This window comes from Pan paniscus, chromosome 14 (genome assembly GCF_029289425.2).
Source record: "Pan paniscus chromosome 14, NHGRI_mPanPan1-v2.0_pri, whole genome shotgun sequence".
Lineage (NCBI taxonomy): Eukaryota > Metazoa > Chordata > Mammalia > Primates > Hominidae > Pan > Pan paniscus.
The window spans coordinates 61,400,522-61,423,351 of NC_073263.2; the positions used below are offsets into that span (position 1 = coordinate 61,400,522).

The 22,830-nt window shown below is 35.1% G+C and overlaps 1 protein-coding gene across 2 annotated transcripts in view; it reads right to left on the reverse strand.

Annotated features, from left to right (window-relative positions):
• The window catches only part of DIAPH3 (diaphanous related formin 3), a 489,712-nt gene that overhangs the window by 209,104 nt on the left and 257,778 nt on the right, over nucleotides 1–22,830 (reverse strand). For both annotated transcript variants that reach the window (XM_003825324.5, XM_055096829.2), the window contains one exon: nucleotides 1,232–1,471. In XM_003825324.5, the coding sequence (XP_003825372.4) occupies nucleotides 1,232–1,471 (240 nt within the window). The remainder of the gene's footprint in view (nucleotides 1–1,231; nucleotides 1,472–22,830) is intronic.

Consider the following 22,830-nt stretch of genomic DNA (forward strand, 5'->3'; position numbering starts at 1 on the left):
TTAACTCTGCTGCCATAACTTTTAGTATGTGGCTTCATTAAAGCATTTCATCATAATTAATGGTTTACATGTGGAAAATATGAGTCTCATGTATGCCAGGTAAATATTAATCACATACATTAAAGAGAGAATCTGGCAAAGCATCTGGCACAGGACTTCACTCTGAGTAAGCCCACGAGAGATGTGCCAAGTCTTCAGGATGTGTTTTAGGAATTGCATCGCCCATGCTAGGGATCTTCACCAAATACAGCTGCCTAAGAAAACAGAGAGGAAAATAAAAGAATGGAGATGGGGCAAGGGAAACACTCACAAGGCACTGATAGCAATGAGAGGCTTAGGCCAGGGAAATTGTATAAGAAAATTCATGAAAGCCCCAATAGAATAAGTATGCAGTAAACCTATAGGTAAAGCAGAACTTGTTTTTCACCTTCCCTAACTAGCTGGCAATAGCAATAATCAAATTCCTTAATCAGGGAGTGTGGTTGTTACAAGGTCAAGAACAAGAAAAAGGTTTTCTTCTGATGTGTAACTGAGAAGAATTTGTTGTAAGCAGATCAATAAAGCCCTATTACTATGGCCCACTCCTCAGGAAAGAGCTCTGTTTTATAAAACATTGAATATATTTGCTGTAAGGAAATTCAACCTATGAAAGACACAGAAGAAAAAAAAGGCTCTAAACTTACTCCATTTTCATGTCCTCTAAAATTATATTTAGATAGAAACACTTCAAAATCAATAATATCCGAGTTGCATATATTTCCAATATAATAATTTCCCCTTTATATAAAGGGGTCTCATTTTTCTCTCCTTTCAGTCTGCTTATGAAAGCAATGCAGAGAAATATTTAAATAGTTAAAGGTAAAAATGTTAATGGCAATCCTAAGCAATATTCAATATATATACAGGTATCTGAACTGAGTAAGTACGAGTCAGTATTAATAATATTTTGACGTTCCATTTCATTGGTTTGAGAAAGCATAGGTTTATGATATAATTTTGTTATTAAATAAAATCCTTGAATTGGATTTGCAGATTGAAGAAAATTAATATTTGGATTTAGTTCAGAGGTTGAGTAAATTAGCTCAGTTCACTCTGGGTTTGAGTTCATGGTTCAGTTCAAGTTCTTGATAATGAGCACATCAAAATAAAAAAATATTTAAATAATGCAATCAGGGCTGACATTTAAGAGCAAGTGTTCAGGCAAATATGTGTTTTTAAAAAACAAACTCACTTTACAGAGAGAGCTAAGGTTAAATCCGAAGGTTTGAGCATTCCGGGAGCCAGCATTCATGTAGTTTCCCATTAGCAATACAAGTTCCAGCAACTTGCTAAAGCTTTTGCTCTTCTTTATCTCTTCGCAGGCAGTACTGACAGCCATGATGTCAGGTTTGATGCTGTTCACCTGCTCTTCAAACTGAAGCTTAAAGAGAATAGCACTGAGCCGTGGCCGTAGTCTCTTCACATTGCTCATCTGATTGAAAAGAAAACAGCAGATTTCCTTTAAAATGCATGGTATAGTTTAGTACTGTACGACTGCAAGTAATCTGGGATGATTTATTGGTATGACAGTACCAAAGAAGAAATATGTCTCCTAAAACTGATAGCAGGAAGAGAGAAAAGCCCTGCTTGTTTTTGTAAGGAATCCAGAGTCATCCCTCAAAACCCAAATTAACAATTTAGATGCTCAATGAAAAGAAAGCTTTAATTAAATGATAATGTTTAATTAAGCAATAAAGTAAGCATTTTTTAAACTAAATTCTAAAAAGGTAACAAGATACATAGGCCACAAATTACAAGGCATTCATGTCATTATTTTGAATAATTTTTGTTCAATACTGCAATATACTGGGTCATGTTTAAAACACATTCAGAAAAGTCTAAAGAGGGTTTGTTTTCTTCAAATAGCAATTGCTGTCCTCAGAAACCCTGCTGACTAACAGTATGTGTTAGATAGAGGGAGAGTAAATAGGTCCCAATTTGTACTAAATTGACTTTCTTCAGAAACACAGGAAAGTAGAATGACTCCTGACACATACTAAATTAGCAGAATCAGAGTTAGGAAACATGGGAGTAGTAGCAGGCAGAAGCGGTGCAAACCCACAAATCTATCACATGCCAAGTTAACCCTGTCTGGGACTCTAGGTTTCTCTATTGGGAATGTGGGGGACTGGAGGTGTCTAAAAGAACAAAGGGGCAAGTTCCTGCCTTTATCCTTACTCCTGTGTTATATCAACACACATGCAGGAAATAATCACTTAGCTGTAGGCTGAAGACATACCACATATGAAGCTAGATATGAATTCCTTGACCAAACACACTAGGGATTTGGGACTTAAAACGCGCTGAAGGGGCGGTAATAGTAAAATTGTTGAACTCCGACAACTATTGTAAATATCAAAAGCAGGTTAAGGCAAGGTCAGAAAAAAAGCAGTGACAGATTAAAATAGGGACTGTTTCTCCCTTAGTCACAGACTGTAAAGGAAAGGCTAAAAAACAATGCTACATGAAGCCTGTAGGATGCCAAATATAATGAAAATCATGATTGTTTGGGATACAGAAAGCTATCAGCTCATAATATAATAATGACTGTTACTTAAAATATACTAGACAAAGGCTTATAAGACTCCAGTATATTATAGACACTGCCTTAATGACTAAACATAACTCAGCTTACTCATCTGACAAAAATTGAGCAATAAAGAATTAGTTCTTTGTACACAACTTTGAGAGAATATTTTCATATAGACCAAAGCCCTATAGTGAATGAAAAGTTCCATTTTCAAATAATATAAATATCTAATTTATACTTAGCTTTCTCCCCAGACCCTTGCCAAATTAAATGGTTATTCATATACAATCAAGATTCTAAGGGCTCAATTAATGTACTTATTAATAAGAAGTCTACTTTACAAGGCACTTTAAGGAACGTCTTCATATTCCACTGTCTAGGAAAAACAAAGAATGTAAGTTCAACAAGGACCAAAAAAAAAAAAAAAAAAAAAAAAGAAGAAGAAGAAATATCATTAAAAGTTTATAGAGTAAGTCTAAGCGATATGAAATTATAAAGAGACAAAGATGTACTATTATAATGTTGATTCTTATTGGGCATGAATTGTTCTTTTTAAGCAGTGGTCACTTATCACAAAGACATTTGTCTTAAAATATATTATATTTTAAGACAGATGGGTTCACTTGCCTGGATTTTTTTTATCCTTAACCATTGCAAAAGGAAGATGTTCATATGACACTGGTAACATGAATAATGCTCTATTACACTTAATATGTCCTTTAGAGCAGTCAGACATACAAAAGAGCACTCACATGTAGTACCTGTAGTTATGGCCATTCTGAAGGTGTATAATGGGCTCATAGCATCGCTGTTTTCAGTAGGTGCCATTATTCATGATTATGAAGCCAGGTACTTGCAATACATATGAGAAGAAATTCTCCAGTATTCTATGCAAAACATTTGTATTATGAAATATATTAATTCTAACATATATTAATGTACTACTACATTCATGCACAGAAGAAAAAAGAGACTGCTTAAATGCCTACATTATACTACCCCAAAATATGTTAAAGCTTTCCTGCTGACAAGCTAACCATATGTAGCCAGCATAGAGTAATTAATTCTCCTAGAAAAATATAACCTAGATTTGTATGAATAATGAGTGTATCTGGCACTAGGGACAGGTACCTTGAAAAGATAGAGTAAGTCTATGATGTAATGCAGAACAAAGTGCTACAAGTTCATGAAAATCCCTGACAAGGCAAAGTCAGGAAACGTAACCTAAAAACAAAGCTTTGAACAACACTTTAAAAAAAAATTAGATGTCCTTTTCCTATTGTTCTTTCTTCCAAGTTTAGATAAATCAGTATTTGACTATTATTGAGTAAATGTGTTTTAATAAATAAAATTATTGAGTGGGAAAAGAACTTGAAAGGTCACCTGGAGATGGTGCCTGTCTTTAGTTCACTATTTAGCCATATGATGACCCCTAGGCCAAATGGTTGCCCTTTTTATTTAACAACAAAATATCATTTAAGGTTAATGTTCCAAGATCTAAATCATGGAATCTATGATAATAACAGAAGGGTTACTTTTCTTTTTTTGAGGCAGAGTCTCACTCTGTCACCCAGGCTGGAGTGCAGTGGCACAATCTCAGCTCACTGCAACCTCTACCTCCTGGGTTCAAGCAATTCTCCTGCCTCGGCCTCTTGAGTGGCTGGGATTACAGCCATGAGCCACCATGCCCGGCTAATTTTTTGTATTTTTAGTAGAGACAGTGTTTCACCATGTTGTTCAGGCTGGTCTCTAACTTCTGACCTCAAGTGATCCACCCACTTGGGCTTCCCAAAGTGCTGGGATTACAAGCATGAGCCACTGCGCCCAGCCCTTTTCCTCATTATTTGAATCAAACTTTATTTCTTCAGGTGGAATCAAATAAAAAAAGTTAAGAAGGGGGAAAATATATGTATATGTAAAAACCCCGACCAATGTTTCCGCATCCTCACCACTTGTCATATTCTATCAACACTGGGGATTTGCATTCTGTTTTCCTGCTAAGAAAACTAAACTTCTGACTTGTCTAAGACTAAGTGGAAGGCAGAAATGAACTATGGTGCTCAAATAATACTCTGAATGGCAACAGAAAGTCATTTTTAAAAATGAGAAAAAGGAAAGGGTAAATGAACAATAAACATAAAATGTAAGCTAGTTAATAATTAGAATGCTAGAAGAAATTAGAATTTCATTTTTACAGTTATCCTTTAAATCTATTGTTACGAAGTCTTAGCAATATAAATTCACGAAACCCAAATCTGACAATAATGAGATGTAATCTGAAGATCAATCCAAAAAAGGAAAAATACATTGATTTCACTCCTGTTTTTCCTGAAGGCAGGGAGCAGTACTCCTGTAACCTCCCCACACACAGATGTCATATGTCAGAATGAAGAGATGTTAAAAGCAGTGACTGGTAAAAATCAAGAAGGAATATCCAGAACCCTAAGGGTAATTTTATTTCAAAATTTTGTTTGTTGGCAATATATGTTGTTGGAGAGGGAACAACGTAAAAAGACCTTTAGAAAAATCAATGAACCAACAAGTATTGACTGGGCCCCATTCAGTGCTGTGAGGGGCACAGGAGCCATAGCAGCTGCCCCTGTAGCCCTTATCGTTGAATTCTTTCTGCCTGTCTTAAGGAGTAGAAAGTCAGAAAGGTCCCCAGGAAGATGTAACCTCTCATAATCTCATTATGGTTCTATTTTTCACATATAATTTTATCCATTATTCTATAAGGAAAAAAATCATTTTTTACACCAACTTTGTTTAACACCATATCTACTTCTCTTTATACATTTTCTTTTATAAATACAGGTTGTCAGATGTTTTTTTCCCCCGTCCTACTATGCAGACTTAACATGGCACACCTCAAAAGGATTTATTTTTTATTCTTTTTTTATTCTTCCCTGAAGTTATTATGAAACTTCACTGTTCACTTAACTCTCTAACAGTATAGTAACCTGCTGACTGGGAAGTTACTGGCCTCGGTCTTAATTTATAATACTCTAAAAGCATTAGTTCATCTACTTTGTAGATATCACATTATAAGAAATAATAGAAAAGCATTTCAGGAAGGTGAAATGACTCTTTCAAGTCACCTGGCTAGTAGGACCCAGGCCTACAGCTAACTTGCTGCTAATCAACTGTCCTTACCACTCAGAGCATCGCAATGTGGAAATTAAGAACCACAATTTACAAACCATCTGGAACTCAAGCTTCCTCTGCTATCTTTTCTAGTAAGTAAGAATGAACTTTAATTTCTTCACAGTAGTTATCAAGTAACACCCTGCAATGAGCTCTGCCTGCCACCTGTACTATCTCAATATTTCTTACCTTCCTCCTTAATATACCCTACTACCTCCTATTGTGCTGAATCTTTAATACTTTCTCAGATCTACTTTTGTTGTCTCTCCACATCAGGGATCCCACACCAGTAACTGTTAGAAAACAGGCTGCATAGTAGGAGGTGACCAGCGGGCCTGAGCGAGCAGGTGAAGCTTCATCTGTATTTATAGCTGCTCCCTATTGCTTGCATTACCACCTGAGCTTGACCTCCTGTGAGATCAGTAGTGACATTAGATTCTCAAAGGAGCGAGAACCCTGTTGTGAACTATGCACGCAAAAGATCTAGGTTGCATGCTCCTTATGAGAATCTAATGCCTGGATGATCTGTCACTGTCTCCTATCACCCTCAGATGGGTCCATTTAGTTGCAGGAAAACAAGCTCAGGGCTCCCACTGATTCTACATTATGGTGAGTTGTATAATTATTTCATTATATAGTACAATGTAATAATAGAAATAAATGCACAATAAATGTAATATGGTTGAATCATCCCAAAACCATCCCCCTGCCATCTATGAAAAAAGTGTCTTCCATGAAACCATTCACTGGTGCTAAAAAGGTTGAGGACTGCTGCTCCACACTACACTCTCCACTCATACTCTCCTATTAGCTAATTCTTCAGTTCTCTATGGGAGAGGTATGATAAGCAAGAAGAATGTGAAAAAACAAATGCAGTTTTATGAAAGACAAGAGAAAATACTTTGAGAAAGTAATGTGATCTAATACATCACAGAATTAAGACACTAGGGAAAAAATTTTTGAGCTTGATTTTTCTAATGATATAAAAAATATCTTTCATTGTTAACAGACCAATATGTTCATGATCTCCAGAATTCTCAGAAAAAAACACAAGTTCATTTTACTTGGAGAAAGGCTTCAAAAAAAAAGCTATTCAAGTGACTTCTGCCTGAGGTAATACTCAGAATATCAAAACTGTTTTTAAAATAAATATACTCTTACGATATTAAAGCTGCTATGCTAAAGTTATTTAAGAAAACTATACAAAAACAAAGTACATATGGTATAATTTTTACATATTTCATAGGAGAAAGGTAAAGCCAAGGCTTGTACAAAAATATTAAAAGGCTAAAATGTATATTCCTCCACTTAGTCAAGAAATAAACAATTGGCTATAGACATCAGAGACTGCTGCACCTTTGTTTATAAATCCTTATCAATTCTGGATCACTAAGGATTTCACAGGAGGTCCAAATGAGTTCTGAAGATACTCAGGATCATCAAGTGGTAAAGCTATGATTGGTAAAGCTAAAGAACAAAGAGACTTCCTATTTAATTTGGCAGTCTCAGCACACAGTCTTAACACATAAGTTTCATATCTCTTGAATTAAAAAGCTGGCATAAACCCCAGAATCATATTAGTGTCTTAAATTCATTCATGCCCGCTTCCAGACAATCCCCATCCCATCGTAGAAAACCAGTGTTTTGATTTCAATCACTATAGCTTAGTTTTGCCTGTTCTTGAAATTTATATTAATGAAACTATATGGTAAACAGTTTATATAGCTGGCTTCTTTCACTAAAAAAAAAAAAAAAAAAAAAAAAATGACTGAGATTTATACACACGTTGTATAATTCAGTACTTTGTTCCTTTTTATTAATAGATTTCCATGCAAGAATATACCAAAATTTGTGTATCTACTTTCCTGCTGATGGACTTTCCCCCCAACCCACCCCAGTTTGGAGCTATGTAGTGAGTTGAATTGAACAGAGACCCACAAAAGGTATGTCTAAATCCTAACCTCTGCTACCTTGAATGTGATCATATTTGGAAACAGTTTTAGCATACGTAATTAAATTAAGAATCTCAAGATGAAATCATCCTGGATTTAGGGTGAGCCCTAGACTGGAGTGATACATCTACCCAGAAATGCAAAGGATCGTGAGTAGATTAATGAAGCTAGCGGAGTGGTATGGATCAGATTCTCACTCAGAGACTCTGGAAGAAAGGAACCCTACCAATGCCTTCATTTATGACTTCTGGACCCCAGAAATGTGACAGCATAAATCTCTGTTGTTTTAAGCCACCAAGATCGTAGACATTTGTGGCGGCAACCCTAAGAAACTAATACAGGCTATTTTAATACTTTCGTATGAGTGTTTTCATTTCTATTAAATTAGTAAAAAATATAGTACAAATGCATACCTAACCTAAAACATTGCCAAAGTGTTTTTGCAAAGTAGGTTATATGATTTTATATTCCCTTTACCAACTTATGTTTTATTCTAGTTATCTTTTATCTTTTCATGTTTAGGTCCATACTCCATTCCTCTAATTATTCAGTAAGGTGTGATGCAGGAGTTGAGATTCATTTTAGTCGCTAAGATGTATAGACTTTACAAAACCATTTGATACAAAGAACATCATTGAACATCAAATGATGGTATTTTTGTGGGTCTATTTCTAACCTTCTAGAAAGCTTAGTTGTATATCCTTAAGCCAAAACTTTTGCCTTGATGTTAAATCAGTAGTTTAGGTCCACCAAGTTTGTTGTTCTTTAAAATTGGTTTTCTATATTCTATGTCCTTTGCATACCATATGAATTTTAGAAATCATTTGTCAATTTCTATAATAAAACCTGCTGAGATTTTGATTGGGAATGTGTGAAATTCCTAGGTCATGTGAGGGAGAAATGAAATCTTAACAATACCAACTCTTCCAGTCTATAAGCATAATAAATACCATTTCTTTACAACTTCTTTCATTTCTCTCAGCAATATCTTACAGTTTTCAGTAGAAAATGTGCACATATTTAGTGAAATGTATCCCAAAGTATTTTTAGTTTTTTTATGACATTGTAAATAATACTATTTTAATTACATTTAAATTTTTGCTGTTTGTAGAAAAAAATAACTATTTTTGTTACACTGACTGTATTCTATGACCTTTTTCAATTCACATAGACAATTAGGTCAGCTGAAAAAAAGAAAAAGATGGTATACTTTCTTTCCTCTAATGTATTCATCTTTTATGTTTTCTTGTTACACAGACTAGTACATTATAATGCTGAAAGGAAGTAATGCAAATAGACACCTTTACCAGGTTCTCAACCATAAAAGACAAGTCATCTAATCATTCACCCTTAAGTTGAGTATAACTCCAGGTTTTTCATGGATGTCCTTTATCAAAATGAGGAAGTTTCCTTCTATTTCTAGTTTGTTGAGTTTTTTCATAAAAAATGACTGAATTCTGTCAAATGCGTCTTATTTCGCATGTATTTAGGTAATTATAATTTTTCTCATAATTACCTTGTATTTTTTTATCTGATAATATGGCTAACTAATTAATTTTGAAATGTAAAACCAACCCTGCATTCCTGGGATCAATTCCATGTGGTCATAACATACTCTCCTTATTAAGTTCAGCAATATTTGATGCAAAAATATTTTGTTGACAACTTTTGCATCTATGTTCATATATGATATTAGTTTCTAGTTTTGCTGTAGTAGATTCCCTTCTTTGATTCCTGATACCAGTAGTTTGAGAATTTGGTTTTCTTTTTCAGTGCTTCATTTTCATTTGGCTCAAAATAATTCCTTCTTTGGCCCACCAGTAATTTTAAATTAGGTTATGCAATTTTTAGACTGTGGTAGATGTTCTATTATTGTTGTTGTCTAACTTAATTCTGTTATAGACAGAAAACATACCCTGCAAGATATCTATATTTTGAAAATTACTGAGGCTTATTTTATATTCCCATATGGTCTACCTTGGTAAACATTTGATATGCGTTTAAAAATAATGTGTATTTTGCAGTTGTTGTAGATAGTGTTCTATAAATATCAGAACAAGTTGGATGATAGAAGTATCTTGATTTTCTAAGTATTTACTGATTTTTTTTGTACACTTTTTCTAGAATTTATTCAAAGAGGAGTGTTAAAGTCTCATTATGATTGAGAATTTGTATATTTTTCCATTTTTTTCTGCCAGGTTTTGCTTCATAAATTTTGATGCTCAATTTTTAGGCATACATATTTAAAATGATTATCTCTTTCTGGCAAGTTATTATTTTTGTTATTGTATACTGATACTTCATTTCTTATAATATAGTTTGCCTTGAAAGATACCTTCTTGGAAATACACATACCCATGATACTTTTCATGTGCTATTTTATTACTATTTGTTTTCCATATGTCCTTTCTGCCTTTTCCCCCACTGCTATGTTTGAGTGTTTGTGTCCCACCAAACATAAATGTTGAGAACTTACTCACCAGTGTGATAGGATTATGACATGGGGCCTTTGGGGGTGATTGGATCATGAGGGCAGAGTCCTCATGAATGGGATTAGCACCCTCATAAAAGAGGGTCCAGAGAGCTGCCTTGTCCCTCCACCATCTCAGAACACAGATAGAAGGCAACATATATGAATCAGAAATAAGTGGGCCCTCACCAGAAATGGAGTCGGCCAGCACCCTGATCATGGAAGTCCCGGCTTCCAGAACTGTGAAAAATAAATTTCAGTTGTTTATAATCCATTCAGTTTATAGTATTTTGTTACAGCAGCCAAAATAGACCAAGACAACCTCTTTTATCCCTTTTCTGCTTTGTGTTCGTCAAGCAATTTTTAGTATTCTATTTCGTCTACTGGCTTAAATTAACTATGCCTCTTTTTATATTTTCTCTGGTTTGTCTAGGATTAATACATCTTAATGTATCAATCTAATTGGAATTATAAACCCTGTTACACAATGTTTTTTATTACAAATTTTCTTTCAAAAAATCATAAGAAAAAAGGTTTTATTTACTATTTCAGGTACTCTTCATTACTTTTTGTAGATCTGAGTTTCCATCTGGCATATTTCCCTTTTGCCTGAAGGACAACTTTTAGCATTTCTTGTAGGGTAGGTATGACTGTCACAAACTCTTTCAGCTTTTATAATACTAAAAATGTCTTCATGTCGCCTTATTTTTTTTTTAAGACATCCATTAGATAGAGAATTCTGAGTTTACAGGGTATTTTTTTAACACCTTTCTGTTGAGCTTCTTGCATTTTAAACTCTTCTGTTGACTTCTGCTGTCTATTACTTCTATGAAGCCAGCAAAATCTTTTATCTTTGTTTTCCTACATGTACTGTGCCTTTTATCTTTTTCCTCCCCTCAAGATACTTTTATCATTTTCTCTTTTTCTTTGGTTTTCAGCAGTTTTACTGGGCTGTGCCATGATATCTTTTTATATTTTTCCTAGTTGGGATCTGCTGAGCCTCTTAAACCCTAAGTTTATGTTTTTCACTGAATGAGACTTTTTTGTCCATTATTTCTTCAAATATTTTGTCAGCCACAATCTTACTCTCTTATCCTTTGGGGACTCCAGTTACAGGTATTTTAGACTGAATGATATCTACCCAATAATACCTGCTGTTTATTACTTTATTCAGTCTTCCTTCCTACATAACTAAGAGAAAATAATCACTATAAAACTGCCTTCGAATTTCACTGACTCCTCTGCCATCTCCAATATACTATTAAACCCACATACTAAAATTTTTAATTTAGTTATTGAACTTTTCAATAATTTCTATATAGTAATTTTTTTATAGTTTTCATTTCCCTGCAAATATTCCTTAATTATGACCATGTTTTTCTTTAATTCTTTGAAGATCATTTGCTTTAGTTCTTTGAACATATTTGTAGTAGCCTTATTTTGTCTTTGCAAGTGAAATCCAAAACTTGGGCCATTTTGGACTTCTTTTTTTCTTGATAATACATCTCATTTTTATTATTCTTTAATTTTTAATTCAATATTGCATTCAATATTGAATACTTACTTACATATAACCACTCTCAGTTCTGTAATATCCCATTGAAAACTATTTGTTCTTATTTGAGCAGTCAAATCAATCACTGGGTGATCATCTTAAGTTGTATAGTTCACTATAAACTTTGTTAGTGTAGCTCTCTGGAAAGTAAGATTTGTTTTCTTAGACCCTCTAACTTAGTGAAACTCAATCTCCAACCTGTTTTCCCTGGGGAGTTCATCAAGACATGCTATAGGTTTTATTAGGGTGGGTCTAGACTAGGTCTTTAGGGTGTGGCCCTACTTCCTAAAGCACCAGCTTTTCCTTATTTGATTGAATGCCAAATATGCTAATGAAGTGTTAATATGATCTCTGTAATTTGGCAGAGCCAGAAGTACAAAGCTGAACCTCTAGTATCTCTGTTCCACTCTCACCCTGTAGCAGCTGCTATCTGGCTAGTCTTGCTCAATGTATGAACACTCCAGCTCCCAGGCACAGACACAAGGGAGATACCCACGTGGACTACTGGAGTTCCTTTCTGCACAATTCCTTCCCCATTAGTGCTCTGCCCTGTAGATACCAGCTGTTTCACTGCCATAAATTCTGATCTTTGCCTCCTCAGCTCAGAGAACTATATTCTCTGCTAGAACTCAAATCTCTGTGATTTAAGTGGAAAACTGTCACCAAGCCAAAGGCTGAGTATTCATGAAACTTTTAAGTTTCTGTTCTCTCAAGAACTGCAGCTTTTCTCTACTGGCTGTTCACTGTCTGAAAACAGTTGACCTGGATATTTTGTCCAGTTTTATCACTGTTAGCAGTTTATATATGTTTTGTTATATGTATTCCTAAGCATTTTTTAAGTTTTCTGATGTTGATGTCAACATAATTTTTACAACTTTTTACTGTAATTTCCGTTTTTAAAATACAAAAAAAAACCCTGTACCCAAATTAAACATGCTGTCCACATATTGCTTCACTTAATTTATCATATTCTCTCTCTCTTCTTCTCCACATATATACATATATGTATGTATGTATGTATGTATGTATTATAAGGTGCTCTCCACAAGTTTTTCCAATGTTAAATTACTATTTCTTTCCTTTATAATTAATAGTTTATGGGGAGCTGTTTCGAGGCTATGTAAATAGTATGTATATAACCTATTTTCACCAAATTTTCACATTTGTATCAACAGAGATAGCACACTAACTAGAAAAATACAGAATCTACTCAACTTTATTAAAACTGAACTTTATGGACCCTTTCAGAAACAGCAGTACCTTCAAGAGCATGACATAAAAGTGCAAATGAACCACAATATATCTACAATAATTTCACTTTAAGCCACAACTGCAACAAAATTGCCTAACTTCAGTGATTTAGTTCCACAAGTCCAGCCTCCTCTTTTCCATTATGTTTCCAAAATAGTCTTACAAGAGTATAGGTAAAGCAAATCTCAAACCTCATAATGAGATTTGAAGAGTACAGAAAAATGATTCCTAGGCACTAGATGAAAGTCAGATCTAAAAGCAACCTTAAAACAATGTTGTTTGCAAAGTGATGAATCACAAGAGACCTTTTTGCTTATAACTACAAAATGCTTTAGGCTGTATTTCAAATGAATGATGCATGGCTGGTAATTAGTATGTGACTATAATGATGTTTTGTTTTGTTTTTCCAAATGAAAGAAATTAAGCAGATTGTGCCATAAAATTTCAACACTACATAGATGGTCTAACTAGAAAGCATCATGTTTCCATACCAAAAAAAACCCAAAAATTATCATCAAAAAAATAAAAACAATCTACAATTCTATGATAAAATAAAATGCCCCCACTTTTTAGCAGGAATTTAGTGGGGCAGTGGGGATTTTAGATTTTAAATCCCATATAAGAAAAAGCAGAAACTAAGAAAATTTCCAAAAACGTACTTTGAATTAGCCATCAATTCAAGTTCCTGCTTAAATATTCTAGGTAATTTTTTACCTCAAAGTTAATCTTCAGCTATTAAAAATAAATTGCAGAAGCATTTAAACAGAGAAACCACTGCTAAAAGCAACTTTAAGTACAGTAGGTACCTATAGCAAACAGAAACACAAGAGTGATTGCCACCATAAGAAATGAAGTATGGCCTTAGTGTCAAAAAAGCATGGTTCATAGCTGAGCTGTAATAGTTACCGGTTGAGTAAACAGGTCAAAAAGTTGCCTCATCTATGTAATGGTAATGCCTATTTCTGCAGTTATATGAAAATGAGACTTTACTCATTCATTGTGTATCAAATATTTATTGAACCCTTATTTATGTGTCAAACACTGATTTAGGACCTGAAGATTCATATTAAACAAACAAAGAAACAAGCAACAACAACAACAAAACAAGAACCTGGTGCACATGGAATATACCATAAGTAAGCAGAGGGAGAAGGGGAGAAAAAGAGATAGAAAAACAACAAACAAATCAGATCATTTTAAACAAAAATAAATGCTATAAATAAATGAAAAACAGGGTAACATAGATAGAGAATGATGGGGGCAGCATCATTATAATGAAAACTTCTATACGGAAGTGGCATTTGGGCCCAAGAGGAAACAGCAAGAAAAAAACCTAAAATGAGAACAAGAAAATGTATATAGCTCAAACAGTGGAAAAGGACAAGTGTAGTAAAAGTTGGGATTAAAGAAACAGAGACTACATTATCTTATAAATTATCATGAAACTGGAAACCATTAGAAGGGTCAAAGAAAAAACTGAAAGAATTCATTGGCACTAAAAGAAATGTAAAAGCATTTCTTCAGGAAGAAAGGAAGTGATTTCAGATAGAAGTCTAGATTTATAAAATGATGTGAATAACACTGGAAATGGTATATAGGTAAGTAGATACAAAAGACTTTTTTTAAAAAATAAAAAGACTTAAAATTTCTTTCAAAAAGAAATACTCCAAGTCCTAAAGCACCAATAATATAGCAAAACAAAGAATAAGAGTGAATAAGTCAAAAAAGATAACATAGACTCATTAAAAATACTCAATCCAAAAGAAGGTAGAAAAAGAGTAGCAAAGAATAGATGAGATAAATAGAAAATAAATAGTAAGATGCTAGATTTAAACCCTGCCATATGAATAACCAGATTAAATTAAAATGGTCTAAACACTTCAATTAAAAGGCAGAAATGGTCAGATTGGATTAAAAAGCAAAACTCAATAGACTGCCTATAAAAACTGTAGGTTAAAAGATAAAGGATAGAAAAAGGCATAGCATGCAATCACTAATCAAAATAAAGCTGAAGTGGCTATATTAAGATAACACAAAGTAAGTTTCAGAAACCATTAGAGTATTTGAAGTTTGTGAACGACATAAAATCTCATTTAATTTTATAACAAGAGTCAGTAGCTGCTATGTGAAAATAGTATATTCAAAACATGAAGCACAGGTCCTGAAACAGTAAATAACAAATGGCAAATACAAAAATACATATGGTATGATGAACCGCCGTAGCATCAGCATCTCTAACATTACATCTTTTCTCAACAATATTGTTCTAAGATTAATAAACATATTTTATTCTACTTTAAATTTGGCTTTCCATTGCCATTTCATTAACATTTATGAAACAAACACACTATAAGCATGGCAACCCCTGCCGTACTTTCAGAATTTTATTTAACAAAAGAGGGATTATGAGAATTCATTAAAATACTATAAATATGATACTTACATTCTAGAGTCACTTGGCTAAATCCTCTGAACTTGCAAGTGGTTAATTAACTACATGTTCAAGATTGATCAGTGGACCAGGTAAAGGTCAGTTAGTCACAGAGTAAATGGGAAAGCTGGAGCTGGGGAGGTAGGATCCAAACAAAACACAATGCAGTCAGATCCCTGAATGCAATTCCAGCCAGCTAATGGTTTTATATCTATCTTTAAAAGCAGACATAGCCAGTAGACATTAAAGTTTTTGGTGGTCTTCTAGGGAGGCAGGGTCAGGGGTAGAGATACAGACAGTGTGACACAGGAAAAAGCCCTCTATGTTGCAGATTAGTTTATTCAAAAATAATGAACAAGAGAACCTTTTTCTATGATATTTGCTAACCAGCTCATATTTCAAACAATAACTCTGCCCACATACTCTTAAATGACTAATTCCTTGCCTTAAGTTTAATCTATGCGATTTTACAATTCTTGTTTTTTGCTGATGCCAGGATATTAATGACAAAAGTGTTTCTCTATATTCCAAACATAAACCCATTAAGAACGACAGCTTGCTGTGTTTCTTAGTATTGACTGTATGCAATTTTTATTCTTTGTTTCTACGTTAGGACAAGTAAAATTCATTCAGGGACTTCTAAAAATAAATTGGTAGCCTTTCAATAATTCATCTGGTATTTGGGTTATGCTTTATTTCAAGCCATTGATTTGGTGGGTGCATTTTGGGAGCATTCAGATCAAATCACTGTGATACATTTTTTTTCAGGCAACTCCTCTGCCCTTCAGTAATAAAGTATACCCGTTGTTATTGTCTGAGGATATCAGAAGGGCCAGGTCTGTGATCTGCAATTTAAGCAGAATGGGAGATACTAAAATGTGGGAAGACAAAGGAAAATCTACTGAAGATGGGACATCAGGTGGCATTCAGGTAACGGACATAATAAAGGATGAGGCTATAATTAAGGCTCGTGGGCATAAAAAAATAGGCAGAAACCTGCATTTTAGGAAGTACAGGTTGAGGAAACAGTGGTCTCTAACTGCTAAGAGAGATCATTAATGAGGCCAGCAGTCAAAATCATGGATAATTCCAAAGGAAGTGGTAATAAGAATTCAGTAAGAAGTAGCTAAGACCACAGCAGACATAGTCCTTCCCAGGAGAAAAAAAAAAAGAAAGAGAGAAAAAAAGGAAAGAAGTCTCCCCTGCCCCCCCCCACCCCTCAAAAGCACATAAATAGAATGAGAATAGAACAGACAATTGAGCAGTAAAGAAAAAGATTGTCATGAAGCTAATTGAACTAGTTTTCTCTAAATTACATTAAAAATATAAAATGTTTTTGGAAATTCTGGGTCAGAACTTAGGAAAAACAAATACAGTGTCAAGGAAACTTATAACAATATAAAGCTGCTGGAACCTTAAATCTTTTCAGAAAATACTAGCATTCAAGTGATCAGAATGATTTAGGCACTTTACTGTGGCTAGTGATTCCAAGGGGAGCTACTTAAAAAGGAAACATTGATAAAATAGGGTAGAAAGACTCCATTTGTCCAAAACATAAAACTTCAGTAATGCCACATAGCTTACCATAAGAAGATGACACATAATGCTACAACAAGGAACAAAATATTGACAGAATAAAAACTGACCTAATGACAGTTTCAGCATAAAGCCACAAACTGAGAACCCTTAAACAAATTAAAATTTATATTACTAAGTTTTGACTATTTAATGCATAAATGTAAGTCAATATACTGTAAGTGGGACAGTATAAACACAAAAAAAGGAATTTCCTAACATACAACAATTTTAACAAATTCCTAGATTTTCCTTGCAGAAGGAATCTGGACAAATATAGTAAATCAAATTATTTGGTAGTGGTGATGCTGGTGGCATATAAGTTAGTGCTAGTGTTTCACTAAACGGGAAAAAATCACTTTGGCTATTCGGTATCCGCTCTTCTAAATAACTGTAATATCTAGACTTGGATATAAAATTGGCATCCTTGGAAAAGAAAGAAAAATAGCAGTAATGGAAAATAGCAGACTTGCAGGATAGGAAACTTGATCCAATGTTAAAGGAAAAAACAAAACAAAAACAAAACACATTTATCTTGTGAAAAGAGCCAAGTCTGGTATGGAAGACAAGGATGTTTAATGACGCATATAATTTAATACAAAATAAAAATATAAGAAAAGCGAAAAAGGGAAGAAAAATCAACTCAGACAAAGATTATAATTAACCAAATACATATGGGGCCAAAACACTACCACCCTTTGTCTCAGGAGCCACAACGTGAATGAAGTTAAATAAAACTTTTTAAAAGTTGATTCTGAGTATCTCAGAGAAATTTTCAAGTGCTTGGCCTCAGATTGCCAGTTTCCCTGTTAAGCTGAGGACAGAAAATGGAGAAAGGCCTACTCAAGAGAAGTCAGTGGTCAGGCCATAAGAATAATGAGCCAGACGAGGTAGTCGACATTCTAGAAGTGTACACATTCACGGGGCTCTTTAAGGATGGACAGGGGAATCCTCTCCCATTTGGGTCTTTTATTTCTGAAGACAGAAAATAGGGACAAGATTGATCCTAAACAAAAACGTAAGGTAAACTCTATTTTTAAAAACCTTTCCCTTTGCATTCATTTACCTTTTTCCCACCTCCTGTGTGCATCTAATTCTTTGCCAATATATCAAGAACTCTGTACCTAAAAACAACACAGTGTGGTGGAAACAAAATGAAATATGGAAATGTAAGTTTAGAAATCCTCAGTTTCAATCTTTCTCTTTTGCTTATGGCATGTGGAGGAGGTCTTGGTTAAGTAGTCTATTCTATATGAGTTTCTGTTCTTATAACCCTGAGGAGCTATTATAAACAATATGTCATATACATGTATATAAACATACTTTGTGAACTGTAAGTCACTAAATAAACTTCATATAACTGCTATGTAATTACTTGTCTGCTCTATAGTGGCTCATTTGATGCGATATTACGCCATTAACCTGAAACTCCAAAATTCACCTCTCTCCCCGCTCCCTTTATCCAAACCATCATCTTTTGAGTATCACAAGTCACAGATACCATATTTTAAAAGTTAATCAGACTAAAGGAATGCAGAGTAAGATTTTAATCTCCTCTAGGTATCCTAAAGCATTATATGATTTACAAACAGAAGGCTGACCTGATGTTTTATAATATCTCAGGTAGTTACATGAACTGCAGTATTTTTGGTGGGGGAGGCGGGGGTGGAGGCAGGGGGGTCGGTCCTTGAACATACTTCCGTAACAACTATTAGGCTGTTATTATACACAACTCGTTGATTTTAATTTCAGGGGATTCCGAGAAATCCGGGATACCTAGTCAGAGAGTTAGAGGTAGAAAGCTTTTAAAGGCTCATATTTCTAGCCCCAACATGTGCAACTAATATCAGAAGAGAAGCTTATTCTAATTACTTTTTTAGTAATTTAGATTATACTCTTGAAACCCATTGTGTTGAAAAGAAAATAAATAACCCAGCACTGTGTCTCAATATGAGATCTGGAAGTCACAATAATTGATCACACTGAAATGCTCATCAGTTAGTGTCTACCTTTATGTCAACCCCTATATGGCATCCCCTTTGCTACTTTTCACTGCAATCAATTGTGTCTACTTGAAAGCCAAAGTATAGAAAGTCTGGAAGGTAAAAATTGCTCAAAAAGAGTTATTAAAAAAATTATATGTGTTTTATAAAATCATTGAGAAAGAAGAGGGTATCAAAAGAAGAGAGAGTAGAGGAGAGCATCTGAGTAAGATTCTTATTCAAGTGTTAGAAGATATGGGAAAAGAGTCAGGGAGGAGTCAGACATTAGAAGCACAAGGGAGCCAGGAAAGAGAACAAAAAGTAGATATAATTAATAGGGTGAAATGCTGACCAGAGGTCAAGACCACACAAAATGAGAAATGAAAGGACCTAAGCTGAATCTGGAATTATGAGGTTGTCTATATCACAAAGAGAATAACTCTACGACAGTGATGGGAACAAAAGCATATACATAAAACATGCTAAAGAATCGTAGAATAGTGAGAGAGAAAATTCTTAATGTAAAGTGGAATATAGTTCTTAAGGAAAGTGGGTGCTGGCCGGGCACGGTGGCTCACCCCTGTAATCCCAGCACTTTGGGAGGCCGAGGGGGGCGGATCACAAGGTCAGGAGTTCGAGACCAGACTGGCTAACATGGTGAAACCCCGTCTCTACTAAAAATACAAAAATTAGCTAGGCATGGTGGCGTGCACCTGTAATTGCAGCTACTCGTGAGGCTGAGGCAAGAGAATCATTTGAACCCAGGGGGCGGAGGTTATAGTGAGCCAAGATCACGCCATTGCACTCCAGCCTGGGCAACAGGGTAAGACTCCATCTGAAAAAAACAAAAAAAGAATAAGAAAAAAAAAGAAAGTGGGTGCTGAACTGGATCACAATAGATGAGAAGAAAAAAGTGTAAAATAAAAATAAGAGAATGAAGGCTGGGCGTGGTGGCTCACGCCTGTAATTCCAGCACTTTGGGAAGCTGAGGCAGGTAGATCACTTGAAGTCAGGAGTTCGAGACCAGCCTGGCCAACATGTTGAAACTCCATCTCTACTAAAAATAGAAAAAAATTAGCCAGGCATGGTGGCACATGCCTGTAATCCTAGTTACTCGGGAGGCTGAGGCAGGAGAATCATTTGAACCTGGGGAGGCAGAGGCTGCAGTGAGCTGAGATTGCATCACTGAACTCCAGCCTGGGTGACAGAGTGAGACTCTGCCTCAAAAGAAAAAAAAAAAAAGAAAAAAGAAAAAGAAAAAAGAAAAAAAAAGAGAATGATAACAGCAGCTAACATAATTGGGCATTTGCTATCCACTATACACTACACACATGCATGCTCTCCTAATCTCACCACAGCTCTGTGAGACAGGTTCTGTATTCACGTATATTTTAACAAACAAAGGAAATGAAATCGAAAGATAGTAAGAAACTCATACAACGTTTCATAACTAGATGTGGTAAATTCAGAATTCAAACCCAGGTCTTCACAATCAGATTAGAAACACAAGGAAGGACAGTTGAAGGTTTCTGGAATACTAAGACAAAGTTTTTTTTAACCCAGATTCAAGTCTCAGTACTAAGAACATATTGCCAGGCAAGCCTCAATAAGCCAAGAGCTAAATGATTTTAGTTTTTCATATTTAAAATAAATAAAGCATCTGAGGGAAATTTACTTATTCATTCATCAATATTTATTGTATAATACCATATATTGTTTGAGGCATTAGGAATTCACAAGTGAGTATCTGAGAGAATGATTCCTGCCACCATAGATACTTATGGCAGGCTAACTAGGTTAGTGGACAGAGCATAATACAGTAAATGAGAAGCCGATGAGTACTAGTGAGAAAAATAATGCAGTGAAGAGGTGTAATGGTTAATATTGAGTGTCAACTTGTTTGGATTGAAGGATGCAAAGTATTGTTCCTGGGTATGTCTTGAGGGTGTTGCCAAAGGAGAAGATTAACATTTGAGTAGGTGGACTAGGAGAGGCAGACCCACCTTCAATCTGGGTGGGCACAATCTGATCAGCTGCTAGCATGGCTAGGATAAAAGTAGGCAGAGGAACATGGAAGGACTAGACTGACTTAAGTCTCCTGGCCTCCATCTTTCTCCCATGCTGGATGCTTCCTGCCCTCGAACATCAGACTCCAAGTTCTTCAGCTTTTGGACTCTTGGACTGCACCAGAGGTTTGCCAGGGGCTCTCAGGCTTCGGTCACAGACTAAAGGCTGCAGTGCCAGCTTCCCTACTTTCGAGGCTTTGGGACTCCTACTGGCTTCCTTGCTCCTCAGCTTGCAGACAGCCTATTGTGGGACTTCACCTTGTGATCCTGTGAGTCAAAACTGCTTAATAAACTCCCTTTCATATATACATCTATCCTATCACTCCTGTGCCTCTAGAGAACCCTGACTAATACAAGAGGAAAAGAAGTATTTTGAGCAACTGATTATGCAATTTCAAAGAAGGTGCATTGAGAAGACTTCCACAAAGGACCTATGAAAAAAGACCAGAAAGAAATGAGAGAACAAGCCATTTGAATAACTGGACAAGGCAAGGTACAAGTGAGAAATTCTCAAGAATGTGATTGGCATGTTTAGGAAACAGTATAGAAGCCATATGATTAAAGTTGCCTTAGCCAGGGGGAATGGTAGAAGATGAGGTAAGAAATACCAAGGCAGGGACAAATTATGTAGAGCCTTGTAGACTACTACAAGAATTCTGGACTTTCCTCTGAGGTGGGAAGTCATTGTAGGGTTATAGGTAAAACAGAACATTATGTGACTGAAGTCATTGGCTGTTGTGTTAAGAATAGACTGTGTTAAATATAACTTGAGATGCTATATCAAATTCTTTCACAAATTTTACATGCACGTGATATAAAACACAAGCAAAATTTTGTACCTTTTGCCATCAATTAAAAAGAAGAGAGATCAATATAAGTCACAGTTGAAATTTCAAACTTTTTGAGAAACTCACAAGTATTAGCAGCTCAAGGAAATAGCATATTATTCTGATCATGCTGTGTTTTTATTAGTTCTAATAAATTAAAGAATTGCAGAGTTATTTAATATAGCTGACATTCTACTAATTTCAAGGGAAAAAGAGTAACAAAAGCTCATAAGAGAATTCATTCAGAGCTCAATTCCACTTATCCTCCCACTCTACAGAGAACACAATTGTCAGCATGTGAGTGATTTTTTCCCTGTAATGGCAGGATTTGATATTACTATTTTGATGGAGATTTGAACTAAATAAGCTCAATCCCTTGATTAAATGAGAGTTATTTTATAAAGGAATATGCCTGCACACTTCTGGCATTTTAACTTTATCTTAGTTCATAATACAGGAACTATATATTTATTATCATGATGTATTAGAGATTATTCCATTTTCTTCCATACGAGAGCAAGGTCTGGAGGCAAAAAGTTTTTTTTCTTTCACTGCACAGACACACGTTGTCATGGCCACTAGCTTCTTTCTAAATGTCCCTGATGAATTATATACCCTACAAATGCCAAATATCCCTCTCACCCCAACTCATGGTTAGTTTTTGAAACAAACTGCAATAGTGTTATATATAAAATCACCTTGTACAATTCCCTAGGTAAGGGATTGCAATTGTCCTTTGAGAGGTGATAACCAGCAGCAAAAACAAACAAAACCTTGCTGATGATGTGCCCCTCTCCAGGGAGAAGACTGAGAAAAACAGTAAGGTTTGCATATTTCACCTTGCCCTTCACTGCCTCTTGTGTTACATTTCTAATTCACTCCCTCAGTGATCTCATCCACTCCTATAGCTTTGCATGTGACCTGTATGCTATTGGCTTCCAAATTTATAACTCCATCCCTGAACTCCCAGCTTATACCCCCAAATGCATGCTTCATATGTCCACTAAG